This window comes from Monodelphis domestica, chromosome 4 (assembly GCF_027887165.1).
Source record: "Monodelphis domestica isolate mMonDom1 chromosome 4, mMonDom1.pri, whole genome shotgun sequence".
Taxonomy (NCBI): Eukaryota; Metazoa; Chordata; class Mammalia; order Didelphimorphia; family Didelphidae; genus Monodelphis; species Monodelphis domestica.
In genome coordinates this window covers 452,958,113-452,978,594 of record NC_077230.1, presented here as the reverse complement: position 1 = coordinate 452,978,594, position 20,482 = coordinate 452,958,113, and the positions used below count along the sequence as shown (strand labels likewise).

General features: G+C 41.7%; 1 protein-coding gene across 1 annotated transcript; it reads left to right on the top strand.

Moving 5' to 3' along the window:
- Nucleotides 1–553: 553 nt before the first annotated feature.
- Nucleotides 554–20,182, top strand: LOC103098161 (sialic acid-binding Ig-like lectin 14). Its single transcript, XM_007491699.3, has 9 exons — nucleotides 554–738; nucleotides 859–1,209; nucleotides 1,361–1,645; nucleotides 1,772–1,819; nucleotides 1,924–2,181; nucleotides 2,286–2,567; nucleotides 16,120–16,222; nucleotides 18,836–18,938; nucleotides 19,652–20,182. Exons 1-9 carry the CDS (start codon nucleotides 633–635, stop codon nucleotides 19,829–19,831), a joined length of 1,716 nt encoding a protein of 571 aa, XP_007491761.2. The 5' UTR covers nucleotides 554–632; the 3' UTR covers nucleotides 19,832–20,182.
- The last annotated feature ends 300 nt before the right edge of the window (nucleotides 20,183–20,482 follow it).

The window sequence follows — 20,482 nt, the reverse complement described above, 5'->3', positions numbered from 1 at the left end:
CTTTCTCTCTTAGTCTCTTAAACTTTCTGTAGAACCTTTTCAAGTCAATTCCATCAGATCAGAAGCTCTGGGAAGGCATGGGGTTCTCCTAGGAGGTGCTGGTGCTGAACCGTGGAAAATTCCAGACCTTTGGGCAGATGGCCTTTGTTTAAGTCAGGATCTGCCATCGGATGCTCTGTGTGACTTTGAGTGAGTCCCTTCCTCTGTCTGAACCCCTTTCCTCTTCTAAAAAAAAAGAAAAAAAGAATGTCTGGAGGTCTCTGAGATCCCTTCCTCCTCAGACACACTTGGATTTTGTTCATGTCGATGAACGATGAACACTTGGAGCTCTTAGCAATGGGAGCGGGATGGAATTTCCTCACCAATCGAGGCCAGGGTTGCCTAGATCAGCAATTTCCTCCTACTTCTTCTGGCTTGTTCATCATCCTAGAAATAAAACATTGTGAGCTTCCCCATTGTGGCTGCCTTGGGGGAATTTTTCCTCCTGGGACTGAGTCATCACAACTGAACTTGGTGTTGCAGTCACTGAGAACTTCCCTTTTGGACTTTCAGATCTCTTATGTTTCTGGTTAGTTTTCATACAAGCAGCTTCTTTGACCCTCTCCAGATCAGGCAGACAGATATTATTACAGATGCTGGGGCTGAAGGAGCCCCCAGGATGGAGCCTGGATCCCTCTTCTAATTTTGCCTCTTTGGGGATGCTGGTATTCCGACTCCTGCTGCCCATCGTCTATGGGGGTAAGTAGTGAGAAATGCTGAAATTGGGGGGTGGGGAAGGTGGTTGAGGACTGAATAATGGAAGGAATCTCGGGGTTGAGGAAATCCTGAGGGTCTCCCTCCCCATTGAATCTCCCCAAGAAAAGGCAGAATTCAGTCTGAAGGTTCTGGAAAATGTGACAGTTCAAGAGAACCTGTGTGTCCAAATTCCCTGTACCTTCTCCTACGGAAGAAAGAATGCCTCCCAAGGTCAGATCTTTCTCTTTTGGCACTTGGATGGAAAAAACAAGACCGTGGCTACCAATAAGCCCAATGTGACCATACCTGCAAAATTTCAAGGCCGCTTCAGCATTATCGGGAACCCGCAGAACTATAACTGCTCTCTGTTCATCATGAATGCTCAGAAGACAGACAAAGGAAAATACTCCCTCAAGGTGAAGAAAGGGAAATTAATACATGACTTTGGAAATAAAGTGTCTGTCAAGGTGTTGGGTAAGTGAGCCAAGGCCTGGGGCCAACCTGGGGGGTGCCCAGAGGAGGAGGGATAGAGTTGAGGAGAGGGAGGTGAACACAGGGAAAGAATCCATTGATTATATCAGATGGATACCTTGGGGCGTGATTCGCGACTTCTCTCTTCCCCCAGAAATGACACAGAAGCCAGAAATCCAAATTCCAGAGACCCTGGACTCTGGGCACCCAGTGACCCTGACCTGCAAGATGCCAGGGGCCTGTGAGGGAGAGAATTCCCCCACCTTTCTCTGGACAGGGTCTGCCCTCTCCTCCTTGAGTCCTGGCACCAGGACCCATGCCTCCTCAGAGTTGACCTTCACTCCCAGACCCCAGGACCATGGCACCAACCTCACTTGTCAAGTAACCTTTAAGGAACCGTATGTGAGCTCAGAGGAGACTGTCCAACTCAGGGTCACCTGTAAGTTGTGGGGGCAGGAGCTGGGACCCAGAGGAGGAGAGATGGTACAGAGGGGATGCTTACTTTCTAGCCAATAACTAAAGAGAAGGTCCAAATTTAGCCATTCCAGTCATGTTTCCATTACAGATCCTCCCAAGGAGATAACCATTCAGGTTTTCCATGGAAACTGGACAGGTAGGGAGCAGGGCACAGGTGTCAGGAGGCAGGGGAGTTGGGCAACGCAGGGATTGCAGTGTCTATCAGCACCTTCTTTGGGGATGCTCTTTCCTCCACCCTAGGAGCCCCAGGAAATGCACTGTATCTGCCAATCTTGGAGGGTGAGTCCCTGAGCCTTAGCTGTGCTGCTGATAGTAACCCAGCCACCTCTCTGAAGTGGACCAAAGGAAGGCAGACTCTGAACTCCTCCCAGCCTTCATCTGCTGGGGTTGTGGCCCTGCAACTTCATCAGGTGGGGCCAAGGGACTCTGGAGAGTACATTTGCCAAACCCAGGACCCACTGGGGTCCCAGAAGGCCTCCCTGATGCTCTCCGTGCAATGTGAGTGGGAAGACTTGACTGGGAGAGGGGAAGAGGGGTTAGAGGGGAGTCCTGAGGGAAGGAAGAGGACAACAAACTCCTATCTCTTCCCTCATCCCCAACAGACCCCCCAAAGCTTCTCAGCTCCTCTTGCTCCTGGACCGAGGAGGGCTTGCTCTGTAACTGCTCTGTCCAGGCAGAGCCAGCCCCCTCCCTGCTCTGGTGGTTGGGAGAGAAGATCATGCAAGGAAACAACAGCGACACCCTCTGGAAAGTATCTACCACCTCTGGGGTCTGGATTAACAGCAGCCTGAACTTGAAGGAAAAGCTGGATCCTGCCCTAAGCCTCCGTTGTGAAGGGAGGAACCGTCATGGGACCCATAGCCTCAGCATCCTACTCCTGCCAGGTGAGGACAACCTGGGGGCGGGGAGTGGTCCAGAAGCTTAGATCCTGTCATGGGACCCATAGCCTCAGCATCCTACTCCTGCCAGGTGAGGACAACCTGGGGGCGGGGAGTGGTCCAGAAGCTTAGATCCTGTCATGGGACCCATAGCCTCAGCATCCTACTCCTGCCAGGTGAGGACAACCTGGGGGCGGGGAGTGGTCCAGAAGCTTAGATCCTGCAAGGAATAGGATGCCCCCATCCTGTCTAGTCCTGGGCTTCATCTCCTCTCCCCTGGACCATTTTGAGAGCCTCCTACTCCATCTCCCTGCTTCTAGTATCTCTCCTCTGCAATCTACCTTTCACCCAGTTGGTATTTCTAAAGCATGGGTGTGATCATGGCACCTCCTACTTAAAGAAGCCTCCAGGGTATTCTACTGCCTTAGGACAGAGTACAGTTCTTCAAATGGGCTTTTTCTGGGCTTAATTCTTTAAAATTATGAACTTAACAAATACCTGAAAAGAGCCCCTCCGTGTTAACAGGAGAGTGAAGGAAGGGAGAGGAAACCCAAATGAAATCACAAGTCTGTTCTGTACAGCTTACTTGTTTAAAGTTCATCCTGTTACTTTGAAACACTTCCTGCTTGTCTGGCCAGCTAGTCCCTTGCAGTCTCTTCTTTTCCTGGCATTCTGTAAAGGGCTTCAGTGACCCTTTTCTTTTCCTTTGTTTTGGGGGATGGTGGTGGCTGGGGGGAACACACTGAGATCACTTACCAAAATCCCCACCAGGTTTTGTATTCATTAGCACGGTCTGGCAAAAGAAATCCACATATTAACCATGTGCTTTATTCCACATATTGAGTCCACTGCCCCTCTGTCAGGCACAGTGGATAGAGTGCTAGGAAATCAGGAAGACTTGAGTTCAAATCTAGCTAGGTGATCCTGGGCAAGTCATTTACCCTGTTTGTACCAGTTTCTTCAAGTGTAAAATGAGGACAATAATGGGACTCATTTACTAGTTATTGTAAGGATAAAAATGAGATAATATTTGCAAAGTGTTGAAGTGGTGCACTTCACAAAGTGAGTTCAAACACCCAGAATTTCAATTATTGGAACTGTGATTTATTAATAAAAGAACAAATAAAGAATCTACCAGCTGGGACAGCCTTCCCTAGTGGAAGGTGTGTCGGGTTAACATTAGGAAACAGTTTATATAGGGTTACAAGATACAGAGTTATTTCCTTTCACATATAGGCTCTTATCTGACAATAAAACAAACCTTAACACAGGAATGTGAGGTCAGTGATGGGGGGGACAATCCTCAGATTTATTGGGGGTTGTTATTTAGGGCTATTTAGCCATATGATATCTTGCTTCCATCCTGACCTCTTTGATAGTCCTGAAATTCCTTTGACTTCTTGCCCTTTCTAATTCTCACCCCCAAGCTAAGTAGAGACTGGTCTGCTGTCTGCATAAACAGCTTGACTTCCTGGGGGAGGGAATCCAGGTCCGTTCCCTAAAAAATGCTGGCAGGGATTTACAGTTCATCTACTTTAATTTCACTATCTTCCCCTTTTTTGAGACTACTTCATTTCCTCCTCTTTTTTTCCCATGAGTCAAACACTTGACTCATCAGACAGAGGAGAATAATGGGATCTTAAGGCCAAAAGCTTAATAGCCTGAAGATGCTGTCGGATATAGGTCATAAGACAATTGATCAGGCAGGGTCCTATCAAGAGGCCCACTATTACTAATATGAGTGATCCTGCCAAGGCCATGAGCAAGGTGGTCAGCCAAGGAGACAAAGAGAAAAGACTAGAACACCAGTTGCTGGATTGAGTATTAATCCATTCCCTCTCTTGTGTCCTTCCCCAGAACAGGGCTAGAGATTCCTGTATAACCCCAGAATGATTAGCATAGAAACAACAGGATTCTCCCAATGTCATGCAGAACCCCCCTGCTTAAAGAAAAGGAAGTCGAGTCCCGTCTATTTTGGAGAACCATTTCTGCCAGAGAGGACAGTGATTTTTCCAGGAAATTAATAGACGTTTCTAATTCACTGAGGTCTAAATCAATCTGATGAGAGAGGGACTGGAGATTGTGGCTTCCCTGAACCAGAGCTGCGGTGCTTAAAGCCGCAGTTTCTCCTATACACAGCCCTACCAAAATTGGCATGAGAATGGGCATTCTACAATGCTAGACAAGGCCTGCTTCCCTTCAAAATGTTCTCTACCATCTCCCTCCTGAATAATAGTAAACCTGGGGAATAATAATTACAGGGTCACCCACAGCATCCTTTGTTCTTAAGGTATGAGGAGATAAACAAGGTGTGAGACCTGTGTTATAGGCCAATCATGTACCAGGAGGGGCTTTCCAGTACCAAATCTCATAGGGAACAGAGGTAGGTGTAGTGACAATGCTAACGCAGTGGGGAACAAGAAATGAACGACTTAGATCTACCCCAGACTCCATAAAACAAGTGCCATTGCCTTGCAAGTCCCCTAAGGTAGGAATTGGCTCATGTCCCCACTTACATTGGACTTTGGCCTCAACATCAGTGATTGGGGTGATATACAAAGTATTTGGGGAGACCAAGGGAGACAGGAACCCCTGGGCCCCAATACCAACATAATATGGAGGTTGAGGGTTCAAACAGAGCCAACAGTCCGATGTTGTCTGGGGGGCACTGGCATTCAAGAAGGAAAAGATAGTTGTGAGCCTAGTGAGGAAGTATTGCTCTCTGTGAGGATGCTTTATGGCAGTCTTAAAGGGATGCCCAGGTGCAGAGACAGTGGGGGTGGGTTCCAGCCGAAATCCTACAAGGACTTCTCAGTTCTGGCCAACTGGTGAGGGTTGTGTTTTGTCAGCTATTCGCTGTGCTGTAAATTCTATCCCTGGGTCCTTGCCTTTCACATCAGCCTAAGTCCCCATGTCCGACCTAGTCGCCATCCTTTATGCTCTAGGTCTTTAATAGTTAGGGAAAGGGGATTTCTGGAATCAAGGGGGGCATCCCAACCCCTGATTTGCTCCCTTTGTAGTATGATATCAGGGTCTTTCTTCCACCACAGGGTGACGGTTTCACATCCCCAGGCTACGCAATAGAATTTTCTTGATGATTTGCATGATGATAGCCCCATAGATGGACAAGCATAGACAGGGGTTTCCGCTAAAGTCCCTGCTGGGATTGCACATGAAAGGGTATGTGAAGGATCTATCCACTTACTCCAAAGTAAATCGCACAAATCAGAAAGAATTTTTGGGGCTTTCTCCTCCTGGGTTGGTCTGGCACTAATTAATTCCTTCCCATCCCCTGTCCTACTGATTACCCGTTAGTATTGAACTACCTGGAAGGGTAGACTAATTTCCAAAAATCCCAAGAGTACAAGTTCAAGCATAGCCCCATGCCATCCTATCCCCCTTCCAAGGGAAAGGGGGCAATGGTCTCAGTATTCTGTAGCCTTTTCAGAGCTGAGAATGGTTGTAGAGCTGTCCCTGCCTATTGTCAGGAGAGAGGTATTGACTGTAGACAATGTCCAGGACTTTAGGCTGGAATAGTTGCTGAGGTTACAGGGGCATCTGGGTGACTCCCATGAGTGCTTTTACCTTAGAAGCAACTAGAGAAGTGACAAAGTTACAAATACATATCCCACAGGGGAATAGCCAAAACTTGAACAGGGAGGGAAAGGCTGTGGACACAGGGTCTTTAGGGGCATGTCCACAGTGAATGCCTGGGTCCTAGGGAGGTGGGGACCTGCTTGGAGATCTGAAGGATGTCCAGCGACTGTTTCCTCTGATTGGCAGACAGGTCACAAGGGGGAGAGTCAGCCCCTAAGATAGAAGTGTAGAAACCAGGACTGGGGCAACACTAGAACACCAGATAGAAACAGAGAAAATTAGTACAATAGTAAATGATATTACACATTTGCATTTGGATATCTTAGCCAACAGTCTTCTTCAGAAATCATCTTCTGACAGGAAGAGATCCCTTTAGGAAATCAGATTCCTGAGTTGTTTGTAGAGTTGTTATGTAATGTTTCTGTTAAAGAATATCCTTTTGCAAAGTACACATTAACTATAAACATCTATAAATGCTTGAGTAACAATATTTTACAGATGTATTCCTTTACCCCAGATTCTGGGGGAAATTCAGGAAAGCTTTGAGCTATTCCAAGCTCAAGATCCAAACTTCAACTGTGGTAAATTAAGGCTACAAGTACAATCCATCTATTAATAAACTTCACCTACTTTTCAAAGTATGTTCCCTAACAATTTAAGAATTTTCAATCATTAATCGAATAGGTTGTTTGGGAAAATGAAAACTTTAATTTTGCAATTTGCATTATGTGCTGATTATGGGAATTTGTCACAAAAGAAACGGCAGACAGGGAAAATATTTCCTCGTGTCCCAAGGGACACATAGTGAGGGCTTCACGTACAGGCCAAAGCTATCACTGGCTCTGACATCATTGTATCACTCAAGGATTAATAGCCTAGATGGTCAGAAAAGGTCCATTCCCAGTGAGCCCAGAATATGCCTCTGTAACCATCCCAGGACATTCTCTGTCCTTGGTGTACTTTGTCACCATTAGATCCCAGAAGCCTTCTTTTTCTTTAAAAGACATGTTTCACCCATTTCAGCTGAGAGAAATTCTGCTTATCAGCAGTCCAAAAACAAATTTCCATACCCTCAAACAAGCCTTTCATATTCCTACAAGGCTGATCACTCAATTATTCTTACGTATTTTGGCAATAATTTACATATCACACTTTAGTCACAAAACCTGAAATAAATAACATGAGTGCTGAATTGAGTAGCTCCATAGTAATATAAATCAGGGCTATATCAGCCCTTAGATCTAGTCCATCTGAAAGACTAAGACAAGACCATACAGGAATCACTTCAGGATAACTGTCCAGAGAAATTATAGAATCATTTGTGATTTTCCAATAACACATACACTAATTTTAGAAATTATCCCTAGGTCAAGGATCCAATTATAAGAGTAGAACATCTATCTGTTCTCTTTCACCTTCCTATTGTCTCCTTCTCCCTCTCCCTCTCTCTTTCTTCTGATTTCAAATCCAACATACCTTTACCTCCCCACCTTATCTGACTTGCTTTTACCATCATAAGTCAAACAAACATTCCTTTGGTACCACTTTAATAATTATTAATTAAGTTTTTGATCATTTTAGCAGCAAGTCACATAACAATCATAAAAATCTGAGCAAGCATTTTTCACATATATGCCATTTTTAAAGTCTTACCCACTCCTTGGATACTGTTTGCAACATATATCTTTATACAGATCAAAATGTAATCAAAATATCAACCAACATATTCCAAAATTCGTGTGAGGTAACTTATTAATTACATATCACTCAACTGATTTTATCATTCTGGACATGGAATGTTTGCATTAAGATTCCACAGCTTCAAACAAACTAATTGATCAGACAGGGCTGGCTACATTTGCTTGCTTGAGCACCTTAAAACCTCTGAAATATGCAATTAAAATATACTCATCTTTAAGTTCTATCACACAGTGGTTGTCAACTCTTTGAGGTCCCTATTTCAGTCCCTAAGTATCAGTGTGTAATAATTTTCTAAGCACTTCTTTCTCCTTCCTGGGTGCAAGGAAAGGGTTAATAGATTGTGAGCAATTTATCCTAAGGCTGCTTGACTTGATTTAGATTTTATTACTTAGCAACCTTGTCCCATCCTTCTTTAAGATGTGAGCTCACTACAATTTAAAAGTTTGAATGTATCAAACCCCCTTCATAATAATTTACTCTCAGTGGAGTTTAGTTTGAACTCCACAACTTCCAAATAACTTTGATTAAGTCCTTTATCAATCTTGCAGTGTGTAACCAAATTGAAGTTCAAAGCACTGACCTGAACTCCTCTCAAACCTCTGTCTAAAGTAGAATAGAACCTCCAGCTTAGTTTTCCTTTAGCTCAAAACATTGCTACATATCTGATTAAATTCCATCAACATTATTCCAATTTATAATTTGTTGTAACTATTTCACACTAGAATTCATAGTATCAACTAGTATCTCTATCCATTACTGTTATTTCTTCTGGCTCCTCCTCTACCATTATTGTAAGTAGAGGAAAGGTACTATACTGAATTGTATTTAATCCTCATGACAAGCCCTTCTTGATTTCAGGGCTGGTCAAAGTTGTCTTGTTAAGGACATACAGTTTGCATGTCATATACCCTTAACCCATTTAGGTGGAAAACTTAATTCTCTTCATAGTCATACATATTTTGCATGCATACAAATGCATATATATTTTGTAGTCATTCAGCATTACTTTCAGCAATTTGTATCTGAATACATATTCATCTCTAGATCACAAATTCCTTCCTATACATTGTGCACATTTTTAAAAACAATTCATATAACCATAGTTAAAGACAACACCATTTAGAAATGCCATCTTTTGCAAAATACCAAATTTTTAGTACTTTTATTATTAAATCCCATGCATAGAATAACCACTTTAAAAACTTCTTGTGTGTCATATGATTTCTTGTTGCTAGTTTTGTCAGCACATACATTAAAATAACATCTGATTTGAAAAATCCCAAGTTTAAATTCTAGAATAAGTTCTTCTCAACAACATAGCAACTTTTTCTCGATGACTTTTACATCTATAAAGTAGTCAGTACACTTTCTGTCCTTATAGAATAAAACATTCACTTTCTTTGTCAGGCTGGCTATCAATCACATTTAGACAATTCTCAAATTCACTGAAACCATTATGCATTGCAAGGTTTAACAAAACAAACTTCTAACCATGAGTTTTTGTGCTCAATAAAATCTGGCTAACATTTCACATTTAACTGACAAACAGTTACCGCAAAACATGAAACTATATTTGTAACATATCAAAATCATTAGCAATCCTCCCAAGTTGCATATGTCAACCCTTAGAATTAATCTTAAGTGAAAAATGCATCTAATTGTGGAGTAAAAATCTCCCTTTTCTGCTCTGAATTTTTCTTTTTTTCACTCCTTTGGGGGCCCATCCAAAGGAAGAAAGAGGAAAAAATCATTGAACAGGTAATTGCTTTTGTCCTCTGTTGAGGATTTTTCACTGTGAGAAGTTTAATCTTGCAACTGCCCCATTTTTACATAGAGATAAGACTGTGACAAAGACAACAATAAATAGAAACATACAACTTTGTGGCAAGCATGCTCTGAAAGGAAAAAATCAGTGTTTTAGGATTCATTCTTAAGAAGAAATATTTGCAGGGAGAAAATTCATTAAAAGTTTCAGCATACTGCCCCTTTAACTGAGGAAGCTGTGCTGAGCTAAACCACTGTGATTAGCCATCTGATTGGCTGAGCTGATTTTCTTGTTCCATAACTTTCTCTGAACTCTACATGCTGATCTATCTAAACTGTCTCTCTTTTTGACTGTGATTTCTAACAAAATGCTCCTGTAGTATCTGGACAAAACTACTATCTGCTCCCAATTGGGGTTGGAGGTGAGCTGTTCATGAGGCTGACTGAGTTTCTCAAGGAAGGAACTTTTAAATCCCTTCCTATGGAGATTCTCCCTCCTGCTTGGAAGCTTGCTGCTGGAGCAGGCACAGCCTCTCCTTCCTAACCTGCCTGGTTGGGATGTAGGTGGAGGGAGCGGGGAACAGCCACCACAAAAGAAATTCCCCTTTGTGAAACTGCATCTTAAACTCTTTTTGCCTCTTCCTTTGTTTAGTCTAGCCACATAAAAACAACAAAGACTCAACAGAAACCTATAGAACACACTCTCTCACACATTCATACACCTTTGAACCCGAAGGTTCCCCCCGAAGTCACTGAAAGATGTCTCCTTAGTGACCTGGCTATGGGACTATAGCTGCATCCATCAACCCAACAGCCTCTACTGAATCTGGATTTATAGAACAGAACAGAACTCCATAGCCAAACAGTACACCAGGGAAAACAGACTCTAGGTCCCAAACAGAACTTCAAGACAGAAACTTCAAGCAAACAGACTCCTAGAGTAAAATGGGCCCTAGGGCAAAACAAAACAGGACTCTAGAGAAATAGAACTAACTTACAGAACAGAACAGAACAGATGGTTCCAAAATCAGCCTAAATTTTGTTCGAAATCTCAAATACCAGAACCAGGGGCGGGCCCCGGAGAGGACCCCATTCACTTCCTTGGATTTCTGACCCAATCCCTCCCGGGAGTTGGAAACTGCATACTCTCCAAGTCTTCACTCAGAAAACACCCCCAAAGGGGATAAAGGTTTGAGTCTCTTTCACAGGCCCTGGCTTAGCAAAATCTGCCCACATATCATTTGGGTTACAACCCCAGCCGTATGCCACGGGCCTGGAGAACTCTCCCCCATGCAAGCACACACACACACACACACACACACACATACACATACACACACACACACTCTTACAGCAGCCCTCTCTGAAATCCATACATCCCTGTCCTGAGGTTCAAGATCTCGCTGGGGCCTCCAACTGAAGTGGTGCACTTCACAAAGTGAGTTCAAACACCCAGCATTTCAATTATTGGAACCACGATTTATTAATAAAAGAACAAATAAATAATCTACAAGCTGGGATAGCCTTCCCTAGTGGAAGGTGCATTGGGTTAACATTAGGAAATAGTTTATATAGGGTTACAAGATACAGAGTTATTTCCTTTCACATATAGGCTCTTATCTGACAATAAAACAAACCTTAAAGTAAAACACAGGAATGTGAGGTCAGTGATGGGGGGGGGGGGGGGGGGACAATCCTCAGATTTATTGGGGGTTGTTATTTAGGGCCGTTTACCTAGCCCTATTTAGCTATATATTATCTTGCTTCCATCCTAACCTCTTTGAAAGTCCTAAAATTCCTTTGTCTTCCTGTCCTTTCTAATTCTCACCCCCAAGCTAAGTAGAGACTGGTCTGCTGTCTGCATAAACAGCTTGACTTCCTGGGGGAGGGAAGCCAGGTCTGTTCCCTAAAAAATGCTGGCAGGGATTTACAGTTCATCTACTTTAATTTCACTATCCTCCCCTTTTTTGGGACTACTTCAGTGTAATAGACACTGTCTATATACATATATATATGCTCATTTCTTTCTTTTCTCTGGAATCTTGGTTGGATTCTGCATTAATCAGAGTTGTGAAGTCTTGCAAGTTATTTTCCTTTACACTGCTGGCAGTTAATCAACAAACATTAAGTACCTACTAAGTGTCAGGCACTATGTTTAACACCGAGGATGACAAAAGCAGGCAAAAGACAATCCCTCCTCTCAAGAAACTCACAGTCTAATGCTGTTCCTATTGTATAGATTGTTCTCTGGGTTCTACTCATCTCCCTCTCCATTGGTTCATCTGAGTCTTGCAAGGATTCTCTAAAACCATCCTTTCCTCATTTACTTTGGCACAGTGATAGTTCACATTCATATACTATGCTACCTGGTCTATGCAGGATGTCTGAGATGCCACTCTCTTACTAGTCTAGATCAGACCTTTTTTTTTTTAAACTCTTACCTTCTGTCTTGGAATCAATACTGTGTATTACTTCGAAGGCAGAAGGGTGGTAAGGGCTAGGCAATGAGGGTCAAGTGACTTGCCCAGGGTCACACAGCTGAGAAGTGTCTGAGGCCAGATTTGAACCTAGGACCTCCCATCTCTAGGCCTGGCTCTCAATCCACTGAGCTACCCAGCTGCCCCCCCTAGACCAGACCTTCTTGAGAATTTACTTTTTATTTTCCAACCCAGAATCAAAACTTCCCCAGCTTCCCCAGTGTGGCTACATGGCAGTGTCCCCGTGTCTGTGTCTGCCAAAGCTAAACTAGGTGCAGCAGTCACCAACAACTTCCCTCCCTCGCTCCTAGGATTGTTAAGTTCCTTGGAGGCTGGATCCTTTTATTTCTTCATGCAAAGGCTTCCTTGGGACCCTCTTTTCTCAAATAGGCAGACTGACATATTCAAAGATTCAATTCAGGAAGCCCTGGGGCATAACCTGGATCTCCCCAATAGTTCCTCCTCTACAGAGATGCTGGTTTACCTACTTTTAATAACCCTGTGTTGGGTGTAAATAAGTTTTTGGAATGAAGTCAGACAATCTTTGACTGAAAGTTGAGCAGTAGAGAAGACCTCAGGAGGCACCTGAGGTTCTCCCTTCCCTCTTCTCAAGAAGAGTCCATATTCAGTCTGGATGTCCCTAAAGCAGTGGTGGATGAGAAGGAACTGTGGGTCCGAATCTCCTGTGCCATCTCCTCTACCTGGAAGGAAAAAAACCACCAAGATCTTCCTCTAGCTGTTATGTTACTTCTGATGTTATATAACTGGGCTGAGTCCTTTCTTTGTGTTTTTTGTGTTTACCCATATTCTACATTAATTTTATCCTATGATTTATTCAGTCATTATGGAATTGATATTTACCTCCTCAGTTTCCAATTCTTTGTTGGAATACTAGAAAGACACATTGAATTATTTGTAGGTCTCTGGGTCATTTCCCTCTTTCTTTGATTTCTTTGTGGGAGGAGAGGGTTTAGACCTCATAATGTTATCTCTAGACCTAAAGACATTCACTATTTAGTGACTTTGGGGGTACAATTCTAAATTGCCTATCAGAATGGCTGCCAAAATTCATAGCTCCATCAGCAATGCTATTATTACTGTGCCTATCCTTCCATATTCCCTTCAACAACAGTCGTTTCTCTGTCATCTTTGCTAATTTGATGGGTTTAAGGGTGACTCAGAATTGTTTTGATTCCAAAATGCTTAACATTTGTATGAAACATTTTTAAAATATAGCTGTTGATACAATTGATTTTATTCATCCTTTGAAAACTATCTGTTCATGTCCTTTGAACATTATATATTATGGAATGACATATAACTCAATCAAGTAATATATTATTATTGTAATCACTATATTTTATTATATTTATGATATTACAATATGTTTATTATTAATATAATTATGTTATAATTCTATTAATATTAAATGCACTAAGAGTTTGGGGACATGTTGCATGTTTACATCTAGATTTTGTTTGTTTGTATTGCAAAGTTTCTAATAACTTCTGGTCTTGGCATAAGAAATTTAGTTTCTCTTCTATCTTTTTTGTTAGTCATATCTAGTTTTTAAAAAGACATACTGAGCACTCCAAATATTTAATTTTGCTTTCTATTTCCAAAGTAATCTGATTCATTCAGCTTTGCAAGATAAGTTATTCTTACTTATATGCCTTTCCTATTTACCCTTTGGAGTATTATATTCCAAGATCTTCTCTCATTTAATGTAGAAGCTGCAAAAGCCTATATGATTTTCACTTTAGTTCTTTGGTATCCGAACTCTGGAGGCTTGCAGCATTTTTTCTTTGACTTCTAATCTCTACATTGTAGCTTTGACATTCTTGGCAATTTACTTCTTAGAGTTTTTTTTTCTTCAAGAAATAGTGGGTGGATTCTTTTAATTTTCTATTTATCACCTGATCACTTGGCTCCAATGGATCTGGGAAGTTTTAATTTATGATTTCCTGAAATATTGCACATAAGTTATTTTTTACAGGAGTCTTGTTTTTAGGGAACCCAATTTTTGTTAAATGATATTTCCTTGACCTGTTGTCTAGGTCAGTTGTTTTTAATAGCAGATATCGAAATTTTCTTCTATTTTCAAACTTTAAGAAATTATTCTCTGATATTTCTTATTGTTTCATTGAGTTATTTTGTTCTATTGTAATTTTCAGGAACTCCATTATATAAGTGGGATAGACAGTTTTCAGTTCTAAACTTTTTCTTCTCTTTGCATTTCTTTCGAGTTCTTATTTCCATTTTAAAAAAATCTCTTGATTCATTTCTTCCAGGGATTCTGGCAGACTTCATGGATGATCCATATCCCCTCTTTGGGTCCATGCTTATATTGGTTCTGGAATTATTCTTTTCTTCTAACTTTTATTGGTGGGGGGTGTTTCTGGGTCAGTATCTTCTGCTTACTCATAGCTTCAGACTTGGATTCTGAATTGGTGATTCATTCCAGGATTGGCTTCTGTTCCCTGATAAAATTTGACTGAGAAAATTGACCTCCATCTCTTAGGGTGTCTCTTTGCTCAATTATCTGACAGGTTTTAAGTCTCCTTGTATTTTGGGGGTTCCTAGAGATGTATCTTCAGGGTAATTGATCTCCATTGTCCTTAAATCTGGAGTATCCCAAGTCTAAGTATTTCCATCATGGACTGATGTCTAACCCTTTTGGCTTCTTCCAAAGTCAGAGGAATTCTGGATTTCTAACCATCCTGAGATTCCCACCCACCCACCCAAGTCTTCTTTTTGCCACTGAAGATAAGAATGAAGTGGGTTTCAGATGTCCCCACTCAGTCTCTGTTTCTTTCTGGGAGATTTTGATTTTGTTCATCAATGGTGATCTAGCTTTTCTGCCAGATTCCCTTTTCCTGTTGGTCATGGGCTTCTGGATAATAGTTTGGGCAGTTATGGGTTGGATGAAGTCATTCGGAGGGGCAGTATTTCTTTTTGAACTTCTTGGTCATTATCTGGTCTGGTCCTGTTTTTATTTTATTTTATTTTTTTAATTCTTACCTTCTGTCTTACAATCAATACTAAGTATTGGTTCCAAAATAGAAGAGAGGTAAAGGCTAGACAATTGGGTTAAGTGACTTGCCCAGGTTCACACAGACAGAAAGTGACTGAGGCCAGATTTGATTCTATGTTTAGATTGTTGTTGGGGTAGGTTGTGACAGCCTCAGAGTAGGCAGTATATGCTTTTAATTTACAGTTTTTTTAAAAATGAAATCAACCTTCCCTCTCTTCCATATCCTCATCAAGTTAAAAGAGAAAGAAAAAAAGCTTTTAAAGGAGAAAGAAGAACAAAGTCCTTGTTGTAGACATGTATAGTCAAGCAAAAAAAATTCCCACACTGGCTATATCCAAAGGAAAAAAGTCTTGGTCTTCACTCTGAGACAATCACCTCTGTAAGAAGGGGGGCAGCGTGCCTCATTACGAGTTTTCTGGAATTATGGCTGGTCATTACACTGAACAGAATTCAAAATTCTTGCCAAGTTGTTTGTCTAAGCTTCCATCTTTATCAGAAATCTGCCATTTGGTTTTAATAACTCTTCACAGTCTCACTCTAGTCTTCCATTCCAGGCTTATTGCATCTCTCTACAAAAACTACATTGAATTACTTGCTATTTCTAACATACCATATTCCATTTCCCATCTCCATGCTTTTGCCCAAACTGCCCCCCATTTTGAAAATGCACTTCTTCCCCATCTCTGGCTCTTAGAAGGCTCAGCTCAAGTACTACCTTCTAAAGGAGGATTTTCCTGGTCTTGTCCTGCTAATTCTTCTTTCTCTCACCACCCCCAAAAAGAAGAAAATGCCTCATCTTTACTTTGCATGTTTTCTGTATCTATTTGTGTATACATTGCTTCCACTGATAGAACGTAAGTTTCTTGAAGGAAGGAATTCATTTTATTTTTGACTTTATAGCTCCGGTGCCTACAACAGTGCTTAGTATATGTTGGATAAAAGTCTTTTGATTGACTAATTCACCCCCAATCTCATCTGTGTTCAGACAGAACTTCTCCAGACACTGAATTGAACATGAAGCCTCTGATCATGGGAGCTGCCTGTGGGGCTTGTGTCACTGGCCTCTTGGCTCTTGGTGTCATCATTGTGTGAGTTTGGGGCTGGAGAGGGGTGATGGGAGGGTTAGGGGAGGCAACCCCAAGGTCTACACCTTAAGAAGCTGTCAAGAGTTCCCTAGAATGAGTTGTAAACATCTTAAAGACTATGACCATTGTAAACCTCAAAATTCCTTGGACTTATAAATGTTGGAAATTTCACCATTGGGATATTTCATACTTGGAAAATTTCTTACTGATAGTCTATTGGAATGGGAACCCCATTGGCATGGGAGGTTCCTCCTCCTCCCTTCTTAAGATTACTTTAGGACAGAAACCCTTTGCTGAACAATGGAAAGGGCTTTGACCTATGCTTAAGCATAGAACAGGAAGTTCTTTGAGTCTTGATTGATTTTAGAATTGATACAATGGAGATACTTGGAATAAATCTCCACCCTACTCAGTCCTAATAGGATTGAGTAAGGGCTGCAGCCTAGATCAAAATTTAATTATTCCAATCTCTACCCTACTCAAGTTAACAGGATTTAGAAAGGGCTGTAGCAAAGGAGTAAAGATTTAATCATTTGAAAATATGACCTTCAACAGACATGTGCAAAAGCCAGAGACCTCTGGGCGGTCCGGGGTTAAGCGAGAGCCTCCATTGACAGGGAAATTGATGAACAGGGATTGGTAGATGTGAGGACTGAGGGGAGGCAACTTGGATGGTTTCCTTAAAGATAGGGGGTCTGGAGACTGGGGGGGAGTTGAGGTTTTGGTCGGTGTGGTTCCTGGGCTCTGAGAAGGCTTGCTCTGAAGGAAGCTGAAGGTGGGGGCCTCTGAGACTGTTTCTCCATTTTGGACACGTGAGTAATAGGGACTGATCTCCTTTCTTTGCCCCAGCTATCTAAGGGCTTGGGCCTTTTGGCCCAGCCTAAACAGAAGGGGTATTTAAGCCCTATTCCTTTCTCTCCCTTTTTCTCTCTATCTCTAATTACTTCCTCCTATTGTAATTAAACTCCATAAAAGATTGACAAGTTTTCATTTAGGAATTACATAGCTGAATTCCTTGGCGACCTTAAATTAATATATATCAGTCTTTTAAAGTGATTCCCTTGTAACACCATGGATTTCCACACCCATGAGAAGGTATATGACAATATGATTTCATTGGACAAAAGTAGGGGTTCTTAGCATTTTTTTAAAACCCTCACCTTCTGTCTTGGAGTCAATACTATGTATTGGCTCCAAGGCAGAAGAGTGGTAAGGGCTAGGCAATGGGGGTCAAGTGACTTGCCCAGGGTCACACAGCTGGGAAGTGTCTGAGGCCAGATTTGAACCTAGGAACTCCCATCTCTAGGCCTGGCTCTCCTTCCACTGAGCTACCCAGCTGCCCCCAGTTCTTAGCATTTTAAAGTAGGGGTTCTTAGCATTTTTTTGTATCATGGAGATCTTTGGCAGTCTAGTAAAAACCTTCTTAGTAGCATTTTTAAAGTGCATAAAATAAAATACATAGAATTACAAAGGAAACCAATTATATTTTAAATGAAAACATTATCCTTCCCATTTAAGTTTACAGCCCCCTGAAATCTGTCCACAGATTCAAGGTTAAGAACTTTCAGTCTAAAGAATACATAACATCACGATCATCTTATTCCTTGGATATGTTTTCCAAGGCCAAAGATCATCCCCTTCTCTCCCAAGGGTCATCTTTTGGGGGTTGCATTCATCCATCACCAGCTTGGCACCTCTATAACAATAAAGATTACCAGTGGGTCCAGTTTCAAAAAGATGAATGATAATCAATTAAAAGTTCAAAATAATCAATTGTAAGAGTCTAGCATAAGGGAGGTAAAACTAGGCCACCATGTGTTGAAAAAATTCATGAGATTTCTGGGAATTTTCAAGTTCATTAAGAGTTAAGAGTATGATATTATGAGAAAAGCTAAGGGGACTTTTGGCTACATAAACAGAAGCCGAGTCCAGAATGAAGGAGGTTGTGGCCCCCTTGTGCTCTGTCCTCTCCATCCCCTGACTGGAGTATTATATTCTGCTTTGGTTGCCACATTTTAAGAGTGACAATGACAAGTTAAAGCATGTCTGGAAAAGGATAATCAGGATAACAGAACTAGAAACAAGGAACAGGGCTGCTTAGCATGAAGAACAAATGGCATAGGGAGTCCATATTTGCCATCTTCCATATCTAAAGGGCCATCATTGGGAAAAGGGATCATATTCATTCTCTCTGGCCCACAGACCAAAGAATGGAAAGGCTGATTTCAGCATCTCATCCTGGGCAACTTCTTCACTATCAGAGATGTCAAAAAGTAGAACAAATTGTCTTGGAGGTTGAAGGGTCTCTACTCATGCATATGGTAGAATGGGTTCTGGCTTACCTATGAGTTGGACTAGATCGACTTTAAGGTCCATTCCAAGCCTCAAATTCTGTTTCTCAGATTCTCTGTCCACATTGACTTTCAAAGGGTTATATTCTTCAGTCTTTTAAAAGCTCTTTCCTTTTACTAATTGTCCTGTTATTTTCCTGTGGTCTTTTCTCCTAGTGAGTGGCATTATCTCATGCCTAGCCATACCAGGAGCCTCAAAGGGTAGTGTGTGGGGAGGAGAGCAAGTCCGGGACCAGAGTCACTAGCTATGCATTCATCTAATCAGGGTGAAGACTCTTAAGAAGAAGTCAGCAGAGATGAGGACCAACACGTCTAGGGCTGAAGCCAATGTGGGTGATAGGCACCCTTCCTCAGAGGCCATCCCCCTAGTAAGTAACTCAGGCATACTATTTCCATCTCAGCCTTATCTATAATACTTCAAGACATCCTTCCATGAGGAGTGTCCATTACAAGTGGAAATTTTATTTACTGTTATTATTATTCTACATTTATAAGTACATTTTATTGTATCCTAATGACTAGCCAAGTCCTTTGGGGTGGGGGGGGATCTAACCTGTGACATGGAAATCTAAAGAAAAAAAAGGTTGCCCATGTCACCATCAAGTCAACTGGAGGAATTGGAATACTCCTAGAGGTCATGGAAGAAATGGTGTCAGAGAAAAAGTCACAGAAACTGCCCTTCTCTACCCCCACATCTGGGGTGTGCCTGTTAAAAGTGGAGGAAACCATCAAAAGCATAGTTGGCAGTTAAGTTAGGAGAGAGCTGCTCCTCTCTTGCCAGGGGTATAGAGTTACCATTGTGAGAAGTTTGGAGGACTAGGGAGAAGAAGGATCACTCCTCAGCAGCTCTGAATGTGCTCTGTGAAGGAGCCAAAAAAAACCTCTAAAGAGTGGTCCGTAGTTCAGAAGTAAGAGAAGCAGTCCCCAACTAGTAAGAAGAAAAGAAAGGTCAATGCCCATTCAAGAAGAGACAATATCTTCCAGCCTTTCTTCCCTCAACCTGTACCTATTTCCCCAACTTCCCTCTTCACCCAAGGACTCCCACTAGCCACCACTCTGACACGATTTCTTCTTCTCACAGGATCCAAATAGGATGTTAAGGTCCTCACCTTGTGACACAGTGAAATCTACCTCTGAAGAAGAACCGCAGTTGCATTATGCCTGCCTGAACTTCCAGAGGCTGAGACCCCAAGAGCCCCAGGAGTCTGCATATACTGGCACTGAATATGCTGAACTCAAGTTTCAAAAACAGCCTTTGTGAGGAAGAAAATGGGACAAGAACAAGATGTGTGTTGTTTATGACCAAAAGAAAAGGCCTGGGAGAAGCCAGGTAGCAGAGTGGGATAGGATGCCAGGCCTGGAGTTAAGAGTTCCTGGCTCCAGACAATTTCCTAGCTATGTAACCCTGGACATTTAGTCCAAAGTCATTTAACTCCAATTGCCTAGCCCTTGCCAGCTCTTCTGTCTTAGAATTGATAATGACAAGAGAAAGAAGAAAGGAAGAAAGGAAGAAAGAAAGAAAGGAAAGGAAGAAAGAAAGAAAGAAAGAAAGAAAGAAAGAAAGAAAGAAAAGAAAGAAAGAAAGAAAGAAAGAAAGAAAGAAAGAAGAAAGAAAGAAAGAAAAGAAAGAAAGAAAGAAAGAAAGAAAGAAAAGAAAGAAGAGAAAGAAAGAAAGAAAGAAAAGAATAGAAAAAAGTAAGAAAGAAAAGAAGAAGGAAGGAAGGAAGGAAGGAAGGAAGAAAGAAAGGGAAGGAAGGAAGAAAGGAAGAAAGAAAGAAAGAAAGAAAGAAAGAAAGAAAGAAAGAAAGAAAGAAAGAAAGAAAGAAAGAAAGAAAGAAAGAAAGAAAGAAAGAAAGAAAGAAAGAAAGAAAGAAAGAAAGAAAGAAGGAAGGAAGGAAGGAAGAAAGAAAGA

Excerpts from the sequence above, each read along its gene's own strand:
- LOC103098161 (XM_007491699.3), top strand. The coding sequence starts at position 633 with ATGCTGGGGCTGAAGGAGCCCCCAGGATGGAGCCTGGATCCCTCTTCT. Across the intron at positions 739-858 it reads GCTGCCCATCGTCTATGGGG|AAAAGGCAGAATTCAGTCTG; the intron begins GTAAGTAGTGAG and ends AATCTCCCCAAG. Across the intron at positions 18,939-19,651 it reads CCTCAGAGGCCATCCCCCTA|GATCCAAATAGGATGTTAAG; the intron begins GTAAGTAACTCA and ends TTCTTCTCACAG.